Here is a 13,630-nt window from a genome sequence, read left to right as displayed (position 1 = left end):
TATAATTAATAAAAAAAATATTTTGCCATTAGTTGTTCAGCTATAATTTCTTCTTGATGAAAATAATAAGTAAATGGCTACTAATATGCCGTCTTCTCGTAGTGTCCTGCCAAAAACAGCCACTAGATGTCACAGTTGACAAGATGTTTGAAACATTGTGACAATTAGACTCCTTCCCATTGAAATGTTTGTATGTTTTTTAATTACGAAGCAGAAGGATAATCTGAATTGGTGCATAGAAGAAAGTAAACGGAGATTAGCTGTATTCTAGAATACATGGCTTTTGATCTGATCTTTCCCAAAGGATTTGTTATTTCAAATGTGGTTTAGGGAAAATTCTATTTTAGGTTTTAAAATCAGTCAAAAATTGATTTAATGTGGGGCATGCTTATATATTCACATGTACAGTATCCTGTGCAGATTTGAGGCACAGGATATGTAACTGCAGATTAGAAGCTGTGCTCAGTCATTTAGTTTACATTGAAATCTGCAGCAGAAAATCCTGAGCATCATATCTGTATACATGTGAAGGGGTATTGTTGGCTTCTCTATAAGACACTATTAATAAAAGCATATTAATAATTGGCAGGTAATACTACATTTTCCCTGTAGTTGTTGGCTGGCTTCAGTTTACAAAGGCGTTTTCCTGAGAATGTATCATTATGCCGAGCTTTTTTATTGTTTGTCTTCTAACACATACTTAAAGGAAAGATTGTAGATTATACTTATTTACTAAGTCCCAATACGAAAGGTTTACCTAGGATTTATATATAAACTAGCTGAGTACCCGGCGTTACCTGGTTTTTCCTTCCTAATCCTTGTTGGGGAGGAAAATAAAAAAAGGAGGAAGCTTTTGACTTCATATCCCGTCCTCATATATTGTTGTCATATCCTAACCCCACATCCCGACCTCCTATCCCATCCTCCTATCCCAACCTCCTATCCCGACCTCCTATCTCGACCTCCTATCCCGATTTCCTATCCCGTCCTCCAGTCTCGAGCTCCTATCCCGACCTCCTATCCCGTCCTCCTATCTCAACCTTCTATCTCGACCTCCTATCCTGACCTCCTATCCCGACCTCCTATCCCGTCCTCCTTTCTCGACCTCCTATCTCAACCTCCTATACCATCCTCCTATCCCGACCTCCTATCCCGTCCTCCAATCTCGAGCTCCTATCCCGACCTCCTATCCTGAACTCCTATCCCGACCTCCTATCCCGACCTCCTATCCCGTCCTCCTATCCCGTCCTCCTATCCCGTCCTCCTTTCTCGACCTCCTATCTCAACCTCCTATCCCGTCCTCCTATCCTGACCTCCTATCCCGACCTCTTATCCCGTCCTCATATCTCAACCTCCTATCTCGACCTCCTATCTCGACCTCCTATCCCGACCTCCTATCTCGACCTCTTATCTTGACCTCCTATCCCGTCCTCCTATCTCAACCTCCTATCTCAACCTCCTATCCCGTCCTCCTATCTCGACATCCTATCCCAACCTCCTATCCACACCTCCTTTCCCGTCGTCCTATCCCGACCTCCTATCCCGACCGGTAATATATGTACCAGGTATTGAAATATCTCCAGCCATACGGAAATTATATGGGAACATACATTTTCCATTGATTTGCATGGGACATTAAACAAAAACCCCGACCCTCACGAATGGGGGTAGTTAAGGGTTAAATTAACTATCCTATATATTAAGTGGATATATAAGTAACATGTGACCAAGTATCATGGAAATATCTCCAGCCGTTTGGAAGTTATGCGGTAACATATATTTCCCATTGACTTGCATGGGACTTTAAACATAAGCCCCGCCCCTGGCAAATGGGGGTGAGTAAGGGTTAAATTACCTATCCTATGTTTGTTGCTGACATATAAGTAACATGTGTGCCAAGTTTCATGTTAATATCTTTAGCCGTTTGAAAGTTTTCGTGGAACATACACACATACATGCATACATACACACACACACGTTGAGTTATATATATATAGATGTGTTTTCTCCTGATACTGTTTACTGGCCAATGGGCTACTCAGGCTCATTCAGAAGGCAATTCCCTAATACAGTATTTTACAAACAATGTGCCTCCAGCTGTTGCAAAACTACAATTCCCAGCATGCCCGGACAGTCAAAGGCTGTCCGGGCATGCTGGGAGTTGTAGTTTTGCAACAGCTGGAGGCACACTGTTTGGAAAACACAACTCTAATATATGAGGGTATCATTGATGCTATAGTTTTCTACTACCACCCAGTGGATATAGTTTCCATGTAGGTCAATGTTTAATGGCCAATTGGCCTTAGGGCTCATTCACATTACTGTCTCCCCCTGTTAATAAATGCCTGTTATCAATCCATTTCAAATGGGTTGCAAACGGCTGTAAAAGAATCCTATTGATGTCAATGGGATTTTTTTTACAGTCCTTTATCACCCGTTTGCTTCCTGTTCCGTTTCTTTTTTCTTTTTTTTGACGGGGAAAAGATGTTGCATGCAGAATTTTTTCTCCCGTTAAAAATAACGAAATAGAAATGGATATTATACATTTCCCATTGAAGTCTATGGGTAAGAGATTAAAAATGGATGAGCCTTTTAATGTCTCAGGTTGCAACCGTCTTTTCCAATACGTTTTTGATTCGTTATTAAAGAGGTACTCCCGTGGAATACTTTTTTTTAAAATCAACTGGTGCCAGAAAGTTAAACAGATTTGTAAATTACTTCTATTTAAAAAAATCTTAATCCTTACAGTACTTATTAGCTGCTAAATACTACAGAGGAAATGCTTTTCTCTTTGGAACACAGAGCTGTCTGCTGACATCACGAGCACAGTGCTCTCTGCTGACATCTCTGTCCATTTTAGGAACTGTCCAGAGTAGGAGAAAAATCCATAGCAAACATATGCTGCTCTGGACAGTTCCTTAAATGGACAGAGATGTCAGCAGAGAGCACTGTGGTCATGATATCAGCAGAGAGCTCTGTGTTCCAAAAAGAAAACCATTTCCTCTGTAGTATACAGACCCTTAAAAGTACAGGAAAGATTAAGATTTTTTTATAGAAATAATTTACAAATCTGTTTAACTTTCTGGCACCAGTTGATTTAAAAAAATAAAGTTTTCCACGGGAGTACCCCTTTAAGTCTGAGCATGCTCAGAAGAGGTGTGAGGAACCAGGAAGTAGCCAGACAATATAATAAAAATGGAAAATAAACATTAAAAACTGATACAACATGAGGCCACTTAATGGCATCCTTTTGTATCAGTTTGCATCCGTTTGTTAGTATGGTCCGTTTGGCAGCAATGACGCGAGAATAGCGGGATGGGAGACAACGGCCATGTGAACCTAGCCTTACCAAAGAACTCTTTGCCGCTACTCAGGCTCATTCACTTTGATAAGGCAAATTCCTAATACAGTGTTTTTTTTAAACAGTGTGCCCCCAGCTGTTGCAAAACTACAACTCCCAGCATGCACAGCCAGCCTTTGGCTGCCCAGGCATGCTGGGAGTTGTAGTTTTTCAACAGCTGGAGCCACACTGTTTGGAAAACACTGCCCTAATATATAGTTAATCAAGGTCAATCTTCAAAGTATTAAAGAGCCCTTGATATACAACTAGAGATTATCAGCCAAACCTTAATCTCCTCTTAAAAGAAGAGATATCCATTTGCTGTTATCTGTTTTGTGGGTCTTGTCCCTTGTCAGTACAGAACAGGGTACTGGTTGGATGGGGTAGAGTGACAGGGGTCTCTTTGCGGGGACCACAAAGTTGTTAAAGGGAGTCTGACTACCCAGTTTACACATGAAAGTTTAAAGGAGATCTCTGGCAGAAAAAAACAAAAAAATTAACGTATCCCCTATCCACAGGATAGAAGATAAGTAGCTGATTACGCGGGTCCAACCGCTGGGGCCCCCTGTGATTACCGGGATGGGACCTGACGCTCATTGAGGAGCGCTTGCTGCAGCTGACCATCGCTATATTCATTTCTATGGGAGCACCAAAAAGACCCGAGTACAGCCTTATAGAAATTAATTCCATAGTTCCATAGAAATGAATCGAGCACGTGCCGTCTACCAGTAGACCACACATGCTCCTCACTGAGAGCACCAGGGTCCCATCCTGGAGATTGTGGGGGGCACCAGCAGTCGGACCCTCCGCGATCAGCTCCTGTGGATAAGGGATAAGTTCATTTTCACCAGAGTACTCCTTTAAAACCATATTTATATCTATCTGCTTATATTTATATCAGCTTTTCAGTAATATGGGGGGAGATTTATCAAAGGATTTAGACTGTTTTTTCCTGTCTAAATTTGTTGCACAGAAAGTCGCAGTCTAAGGGGGAGATTTATCAAAACCTGTGCAGAGGAAAACTTGCCCAGTTGCCCATAGCAACCAATCAGATCGCTTCTTTCATTTTTCACTGGCCTTCATAAAAATGAAAGCAGCAAGCTGATTGGTTGCTATGGGCAACTGGGCAAGTTTTCCTCTGCACAGGTTTTGATAAATCTCCCCCTAAATATGTGCGACTTTTTTGGCAAATTTTGCTTTAGAGGATTTTTAGAACATGATGCATTCTAGTCTATTTTAGACGGAAAAATGCATTGGTGCTGAATTTATCAAAAGCGACTTTTCAGCGACAAGTCGCATCGGCTGAAAGTACGCTGAAATGTCAGACCATGCTGGAGCAGGTTTAAATACAGTCTAAAGCAGTGGTCTCCAAACGGTGGCCCTCCAGATGTTGCAAAACTACAATTCCCAGCATGCCTGGACAGCCGTTGGCTGTCCAGGCATGCTGGGAGTTGTAGTTTTACAACATCTGGAGGGCCACAGTTTGGGGACCACTGGTCTAAGGCATAGATCCCGAAGTCTGCGCGCAGAATTTATCAAGAGCTGTGCGCCATTTGATAAATAAGGTGCACAATAGACCGGCCTAACCCTCTGTAGTTTGGTCTATATTGATGCGGGACATAGACAACTTTGATAAATTCCCCCCCCCCCCCCTATGTATTGTAATAACTTAAAGTGGGTCCTGGTAAATATTGTATTTTTACATTGGAATTCCTCATTTATCACCAATATGTCTGGGCCTTTCCTGCAGTATGTGGCTGACACTACCAGATCTTTAGGGTATTATAGACTGTGGCCCTGTCACCTTCATACTGTGGAAAGGCTGTGCCTTTAGTGTATTAAAATATATATCCACCATAAAGAGATTTTAGTACGTATCTGCCAGACAGTAATGGACATGCTTAGGAAGGATCCGTTCTTGGGGCAAAATGGCTACCATAATGCTTAGGCTATCTTTTTTTGAACTGGGTATTTTCTGTTAGAGCTCCTTCTCTCAAACTACAAATCCCATAGTTTGTTGCTTGTAAGTGTTAGGTCATTTTTCTTCCTCCCACACATCATCCACCCCACCCATTGAAACACACCTGTGCTCCCTTCAATGCAATAGACCAGTGTTTTCTAACCAGGGTGCCTCCAGCTGTTGCAAATTCTTGCACAATGATCTCTCTCCCACCCAGCAGTCTACCCACCCTTTGAAGCAAAGACAGGCTCACTCTGATCACCTAGTGATGTAATGTCTTGGGCCTCACTGCAACCTGGGAAAACCTGAGACAACAGTCATTTTGTATGCTGTTAAAAATAAATGTAGGGGCAAAATCACAGACGAATTGCAAGACCAGCATCACACACAGGTACAGACACTATATTATAAGCTACACTTACTTTATAGCCCCCATAGCACAGTCAAATAAAAAAAATCCAGGAATACTCCTTTAATACAACAAGCAGCTTTGAAGATGTCACCAGTCGATGACATGGATTTCTTAGCATTTGTTTCATACTTTAGTACTTAGGAAGAGGTAATAAGTGGTTGGAAATGTTTTGCCTCGCTGCCTCAAGACAATGTAACAGTATCTTAGAGAAAACAGATAACACATTGTGATATCACAAGGATTTATTCCAAAGGACACACTTATTTCTGAACCATGTGACAAACACAGCTCTGCTACATCTAGATCATCAATTTAAAATATTGTGTATTTGAAAAGTCTGCTTTTCTGCCTTCCTCCATGCTCACATTGTATTTTACAGACATATTTTTGGCCTTGCTGTTTCTGTAAAGTAGGTAAAATTGAAGGTAAACCTTGTATCTTGTCTGAAACAGATGCCAGTTATCTACTAATAAAATGTTCTTGTGTGCAGGTGTTGTCTACCCATACCAGCCTCCTCATGGAAGATACCAGCTGAATTTCCATGATGCCAAGAAAGCCTGTGAATCTCAAGACTCCATGATAGCTTCATTTGAGCAGATGTTCAGAGCTTGGGAAGAAGGTTTGGATTGGTGCAATGCTGGCTGGTTAATGGATGGCACTGTCCAGTACCCTATAACTTTACCCAGAGAACCTTGTGGTGGAAAGGAGACAGCTCCGGGAGTAAGGAGCTATGGAGAGCGTCACAAACACTTGCACAGATATGATGTCTTCTGCTTTTCTTCAGCACTGAAAGGTGAGGTCCAAGCACCAGATCTGTAGATTGGCATCTGATGTATTATCTCGTGTTCATTCTCATGTGCGGTAGGCCAGTCAGGAAGGGGGATGTGTGTGGATGGAAGCTGCACCAAAAATATTGCATCTATATAATACAGACTTAGTGTGTTATATAATGAAGAATGTAGCTCTGCCTTGGTCCTTAGCAGTGGTGTCCGTAGAAGAGAGGAGACAGTTACAGTTATAGCATCCCTTGGAGCAGTAAGGCCTACTTATTTCCTCACTCTCCATGACCTTTAGGCCATTGCTCTCATCCTGGGTTCTGCACAGTTCCTCACCAGTAACAAAACCAACCACCTTTCTGGGGGTCTACAGCAGCCACATGCCCTGTCTCTATGATGTGATTGATGTCCTTGGTCCTTAGATGGTTTGGCTTACGTCTGGCTGGGCCTAGCATCCAGTTAGGATTGTGGACCATTTCGTGATAATAGACTTAATCTCCCCATACGCTTACAATAGAAGTAATTTTGAATGTGTTATTGGCAAACAGCTATTCCTCATAACCCCTTATACACATGCATGCTCACCTATACTCAGTGTACATGTGTCTTGCAGTGGCCTATATTCCACAGAAATATAGGATCAGGCATGTTGAAATCCAACATGCTCAATCCATCTCTCCCCCAATATCTGCCATGAAGGAGGGTTAAGACTGAGACACCCTCATACAGTGTAATGTATATAGGCAATAAAAAAAAAAAAGGTAAATACCAGAAAAAAAAAATTAAGACGTGGGACAACAGTAGGTAAAGGGCAGCTTTGATTGTGTCCCTAAATATACAACAGCACCACCATGTGATGCAAAGAGGAATAACATAACGCACATTTAGGGTGAAAACACACAGGCTTTAGGCTACAGCTTGCAAATTGCTGACTGTCCACCGCATTCTGGCCACATACAGCCAACATCTTGTGTGTTTTCCCTCTTAAAGGGGTACTCCACTACCCCAGCATTAGGAACATCTTGTTCCAAATGCTGGGTGTAGGCTGTGGGGGTCGTGATATTATAGCCACACCCCTCGTGATGTCACACCACACCCTCTCAATGCAAGTCTATGTACCCCTTTAAAGGACCAGATAAATGAATTCAATCCAATCAATTCTACATATATCTAGGATTAATTCTCATTAAGGTTTGCAGAGGCTGGACTGTCTATTTGAGCATCAATAGAAAATTAAAAAAGATTCTAGTTAAAACATTATCATCTGATTTAACTGTATTTAATAGACTTCTAGAACCCTTTTCTCCACATTCACAGTTTTTTTGTTTGTTTTTTTAACTTTATTTAATTAAGTTTTCCGTCATGGTTTGGGTAAATTGATCTATAATTTATTTATAATCTGTTTCTGAATTTTATAAACTTTCAATCAAAATATTATTTTAGTCAAACACAGAGATCCATGCATGATGTTTTTCTAGACAAGATAAGTAGTATTCCATGCTGTTTTAGTAGTATTGCTTAATCCCCAGTTTATTGTTTTCTTACCTGATTAGGTTTCAGACTTTTCCCTTACGGCAAAGCTTTACTCTGATCCTTTTATAATTTGTGGTCTCTGTGTTAGAAAGTATCCTAAGGCCAAATGACAAAATTCTACTACTGCATTTTTCAAATTTAAAGTCAGATCCAATAGACTGTACCATTAACATAATACAATAGTTATGCTATACATCAGGGCTCAAGTCCTGCAGGAACGCTTGGGAACTGGGTTCCTGCACGTTTTCCATGGCAGGATCACCGTTCTAATTAGCAGAAGTCCTGCTGGACCAGCCCTTAAGTGGAAATCTTAGGTGCGTTCCCACACTTTTTTTTCCCAGGATTTGACCCCTGCTATACATGCATACTATTAATATATGTAGAATTACTAAAAAGTACACAGCATAGCAAAACATTTGTGGTAATCTTTTCAAATTATTGACTAGTTAAAGGGGTACTCTGCCACTAGACAACTCATCACCTATACAACGTTGGGTCCAGCTGCTGGGATCCCTGTGATCTCCTGGGTGGCCGCCCCTCAATCTGAACATTTATGTTCAGAATTCTGGCTTTGGGTGGCCGTGGTCATGATGTCACGCCATGTCGCCTCCATTCATGTCTATAGGAGATGGTGGGGGTGTCAGCCCAGAGATCATGGGGTCCAAGCTGCTGGACTCCCCCCTATGATTGGAGTACTCCTTTAAGATTACTAAAAGTCATGGCTTACATTTATTACTTGTGTCTTACCATTTATTTTTCACCTAAGCCAGACCCAACACACAAAGTCTGCATGGGTCCAGCATCCATAGCTAGAGAAGTGTTGCATGTTATGTGTCAGGTTGTGTGTGGTATTACCTGACTGTATTTATGTCAATGGAACTATGCTGCAATGGCACACATAAACTGAAAACAAGAGTGGCGTTGTTTCTGGAAGAAAACAGCTGTGTTCTTTTAACCCCTTAACAACCACGGACGTAAATGTATGTCCTGGTTTGGCGGGACTTCTCGCACCAGGACGTACATTTACATCCTGTGCATGACCGCGAGCATCGGAAGGGTGCTCGCGTCATACACGGCAGGTTCCGGCTGCTAGCAGCAGCCGGGGACCCGCCTGTAATGGCTGACATCCGCGATTAACCCCTCCAATGCCGTGATCAATACAGATCACGGCATCTGCGGCATTGCGGCACTTTGATTGGATGATCGGATCGCCTGCAGCGCTGCCGCGGGGATCCGATCATCCAGCATGACAGCCGGAGGTCCCATTACCTAGCTCCGGCTGTCTCCCGGGGTCTTCGCTCTGGTTTGCGATCGAGCAGACCAGAGCAGAAGATGACCGATAATACTGAGCAGTGCTGTGTCCTATGCATAGCACTGCACAGTATTAGCAATCAAAAGATTGCTATAGATAGTCCCCTATGGGGACATAAAAAGTATTAAAAAATAAGTTGTAAAATGTAAAAATAAAAAGTAAAAAAAAAGTGAAAAATCCCCTCCCCCAATAAAAATGAAAATTGTCAGTTTTTCCCATTTTACCCCCAAAAAGCGTAATAAAAAAAATAAAATAAACATATTTGGTATCGCCGCGTGCATATATGTCCGAACTATCAAAATATAATGTTAATGATCCCGTAGGGTGAATGGCGTAAACATAAAAAAATAAAAAAATAAAAAATAATAAAAAATAATCAAAAAATGTTATATATGCAAATGTGGTATCTTAAAAAAGTACAGATGACAGCGCAAAAAATAAGTCCCCATACCGCCCTATATAAGGAAAAATGAAAAAGTTTTAGGTGGTCAAATTTGGGCGATTTTAGATTACTGATTTTGTACAAAAAGTTTTAGATTTTTTTTAAGCGGTACAAAAATATAAAAGTATCTAGCCATGGGTATCATTTTAATCGTATTGACCCACAGAATAAAGAACACATGTCATTTTTACCGTAAAGTGTACAGTGTGAAAACAAAACCCTCCAAAATGTGCAAAATTTTGGTTTTCATTAAAATTTCCTCCCTAAAAAAAATGTGTTTTGGGATTCGCCGTACATTTTATGGTAAAATGAGAGGTTTCATTACAAAGTACAATTGGTCACGCAAAATACAAGCCCTTATATGGGTCTTTACATGGAAATATAAAGGAGTTATGGATTTTAGAAGGCGAGGAGGAAAAAACGAAAATGCAAAAATAAAATTGGCCTGGTCCTTGAGGTGAAAATGGGCTTGGTCATTAAGGGGTTAATCTTGGATAACCCCTTTAAACAGCATTGATGTCAGAATGTTACACCTCCTGACTAATTTTACATTCATTCCAAAATAAAATATAAATAAAATATATATATATATATATATATATATATATATATATATATATATATATATATATATATATACAGTATATACTCGAGTATAAGCCGACTCGAAAATAAGCCGAGGCCCCTAATTTCACCCCAAAAACCCAGGAAAAGTTATTGACTCGACTATAAGCCTAGGGTGGGAAATACATTATCCCCCCATGTCATCATCCTGACCCCCGTCATCATCCAGACCCCCGTCATTAACACCCCCATCATCATCACCGCCTGTCAATCCCTTCTCAGTGGTCTTCAATCTGCGGACCTCCAGATGTTTCAAAGCTACAACTCCCAGCATACCCGGACAGCCATTGGCTGTCCGGGCATGCTGGGAGTTGTAGTTTTGCAACATCTGGAGGTCCGCAGGTTGAAGACCACTGATAAGGGATTGACAGGTGGACAGGCCGGGACCATCCCCTCACAGCTAAAGCCAAAAACGTTTTTATTTTTGGTTAACTCGAGTATAAGCCGAGGGGGGCGTTTACAGCACGAAAAATCGTGCTGAAAAACTAGGCTTATACTCGAGTATATACAATATATATATATATATATATATATATATATATATATATATATATATATATATATATATATATATATATATATATAATGTGTGTAAGAGAAAGTAAACCTTGGCACAGCAGGTAGTCGGCAAAAGGTATCCAAATGAAAGCCACTTTCAGCTGGTCCACAGGGTGCTTGCACGTTAAATAGGTACAGACTTGCTAGACCTTGATAGGAGAATAAAATGTAACACTCAGCATTGGGTCTTCTTATATTTGTAAAGTTTATTGTAAACTTCTCATACAATAAAGAAAACAACTCAGTTGGGATGCCAGGAGGGGTAGTACAAGTGCAAGGGGTGCGTGACAGAGGCAAAGGCCCATTTCACATAACTATAAGACTACTTCTGGTCTTTGACGTCATCTCGTTCTACATGCTTTTAGATACAAGTGCAAGGAGAGGTAATCATGGCTATCATGAAAATACTAAACAACATAAAAAAAAACACATATTACACTCATCACACTCGTTCAGCCCCATGGGGCCTAAAGCATTCAGCTTGCTAATCCATAAGACTTCTTTCTGAAGTAAACAATTGTCTGGACATGATCTCCTTCCATAGGACTCTATCTGGAGCACATAGAGTCCTATAAAAGTGGATCATGTCGTGACCTTTGTTTATACCAGAAAGAAGTCTTAGTGATAAGTAAGGTGAAGGCCCCATGGGGCTGAACTAGCGTAATGACATGACCCCGTTCTTATGACACAAACCTTTGTTCTATTGCATATGCATATGGGTTTTTAATATGTTTTTTTTTAGGTATTCACTTGTAGCCATGTTACCTTCCCTTGCACTTGTATATAAGAGCACATAAAACGAGATAACATCAGAGGCCAGAAGTGTCATAATAACGTGAACTAGGCAATTGTCCCTGTCATGGTCCTGCACTTGTACTACACCTCCTCCTGTTTTGCATGAGACGTTTACAATTAGCTTTATAAACATAAAGACCCGATGGTGAGTGCCCCGTTTTATTCTCTTTCTTAAGAGATTTAACAATGATATGGTAACTATCATGCATCAATCTTATTTTTATAAATTGTATATTGTCTCACAGGTCGAGTTTACTACCTTGAACACCCAGACAAGTTGACATTCCAAGAGGCCAGAGATGCCTGCATTCAAGATGGTGCTCAGATTGCCAAAGTCGGTCAGCTATATGCTGCATGGAAATTTGTGGACTTAGATCGCTGTGATGCCGGATGGTTAGATGATGGAAGTATCAGATATCCAATCGCTTTCCCTCGTCCCAACTGTGGCCCACCAGAACCTGGTGTACGGAGCTTTGGTTTCCCAGGAAAACATACAAAATTTGGAGTTTTTTGCTATAAGATGAGTTAAATGCTGCCACAATCCCACCAGGGGCCTCTGAACATTTACTTTATGCAGCATATTCTCTTGTTCCACTATAAAAAGGTGGATGAACAGACAGAGAATTCCTGCCTGATGGACTTGTCTCACAGCAAAGACTGTTATAGGAAACAGGAGCTAAAGGGCTACTATCAAGTCAATCGGCGTTGTCATATAGTCCTTTTATTGTATTTCTGTCAAATTTAAGACTATATTTTTTCACAGTTGTCATATGGTATTTGATGTCTAAGGGTATGTTCACACGTATGCAGATTTGATGTGCAGGATTTTCTGCTGCAGATTTCAATGTAAACTAAATGACTGAGCACAGCCTCTAATCTGCAGTTACAAATCCTGCGCATCAAATCTGCGCAGGATCCTGTATGTGTGAACGTACCCTAACGGAGGTAAGAATAATACTAACTATAGTATTACTGTAACCGCTCATTTCCTGAGAGCAAATTATATAGGCTAAATTATAGCAAGAATGTATATAGTGCAAGTCGAAGCATTGGTGCAGATTAATATCATTATTCCTTCTTATTTGATGAACTTTATATGGAGACTCGGAAGTCTTGTTGGCAGAGACATTTGTAAAGTACAACACATTTATGTACTGTATTGAATTCACATACAAAAAAAATAGTTTACCTGCACATAATGAAATTGGAGGGAAAAATAGTCACTATACAAAGGCAAGGGCTATTTTTACAGAAAGTGTATATTTATTTAAAATAAGCAAATATTGAAAGCCTTTTTGTACATGAAGGAGAATATAGAAAAAATCCTGAAGCGTATATTTCTAGTACTGTTCATCTTTTGTGCCTGTACGAATTTAAATAATAAAATCATGAAGGTATATGTTTTTATTCTTCTGTTCAGCCATTAGAATTAATACATAAATAGCAGGATACCTAATAGGTTTTACCAAGAATAGTAATAAATAATGAAAATAATAATAATAAAATGATTGTATGTATCTCACTAGAAAATGGGGAACCTGGTATCTAGGGGCTTCATATAAGAACTCCTAAAATAAGAATAATGAACAAAGAAAATGGAGTCATTTCAATAAAAATAGAATTATTTTATTATTTGCAGTTTAAAAACAATAGATTGGGAAAATTAACACAGGAGGGGAAATAGGACAAATAAAGGGCGTCACTACTGCCAGCACATGTAACACTGATAAATGATACAAACAGAGGCAATAGATAAGCTGTGCATAGTAGTACAGAGACATAAGTCTTAAAGTGCATGAAATAACAATACCAACCTCAAATTAAAGGGGTACTACCGTGCTGACAACTTATCCCCTATCTAAAGGATAGGGGAATAAG

The 13,630-nt window shown here is 40.2% G+C and overlaps 1 protein-coding gene across 1 annotated transcript in view; it reads left to right on the top strand.

The window, feature by feature from the left end:
- HAPLN3 (hyaluronan and proteoglycan link protein 3) overlaps positions 1-13,167 on the top strand; it is a 62,854-nt gene extending 49,687 nt beyond the window's left edge. The window contains exons 4-5 of the mRNA XM_056571916.1: positions 6,203-6,505; positions 11,998-13,167. Of these exons, the coding sequence (XP_056427891.1) occupies positions 6,203-6,505; positions 11,998-12,281 (587 nt within the window). The 3' untranslated portion in view covers positions 12,282-13,167. The remainder of the gene's footprint in view (positions 1-6,202; positions 6,506-11,997) is intronic.
- The last annotated feature ends 463 nt before the right edge of the window (positions 13,168-13,630 follow it).

This window comes from Hyla sarda, chromosome 4 (genome assembly GCF_029499605.1).
Source record: "Hyla sarda isolate aHylSar1 chromosome 4, aHylSar1.hap1, whole genome shotgun sequence".
NCBI lineage: Eukaryota > Metazoa > Chordata > Amphibia > Anura > Hylidae > Hyla > Hyla sarda.
The sequence above is the reverse complement of the archived record's forward strand: the minus strand, read 5'-3'. Positions and strand labels throughout refer to the sequence as shown.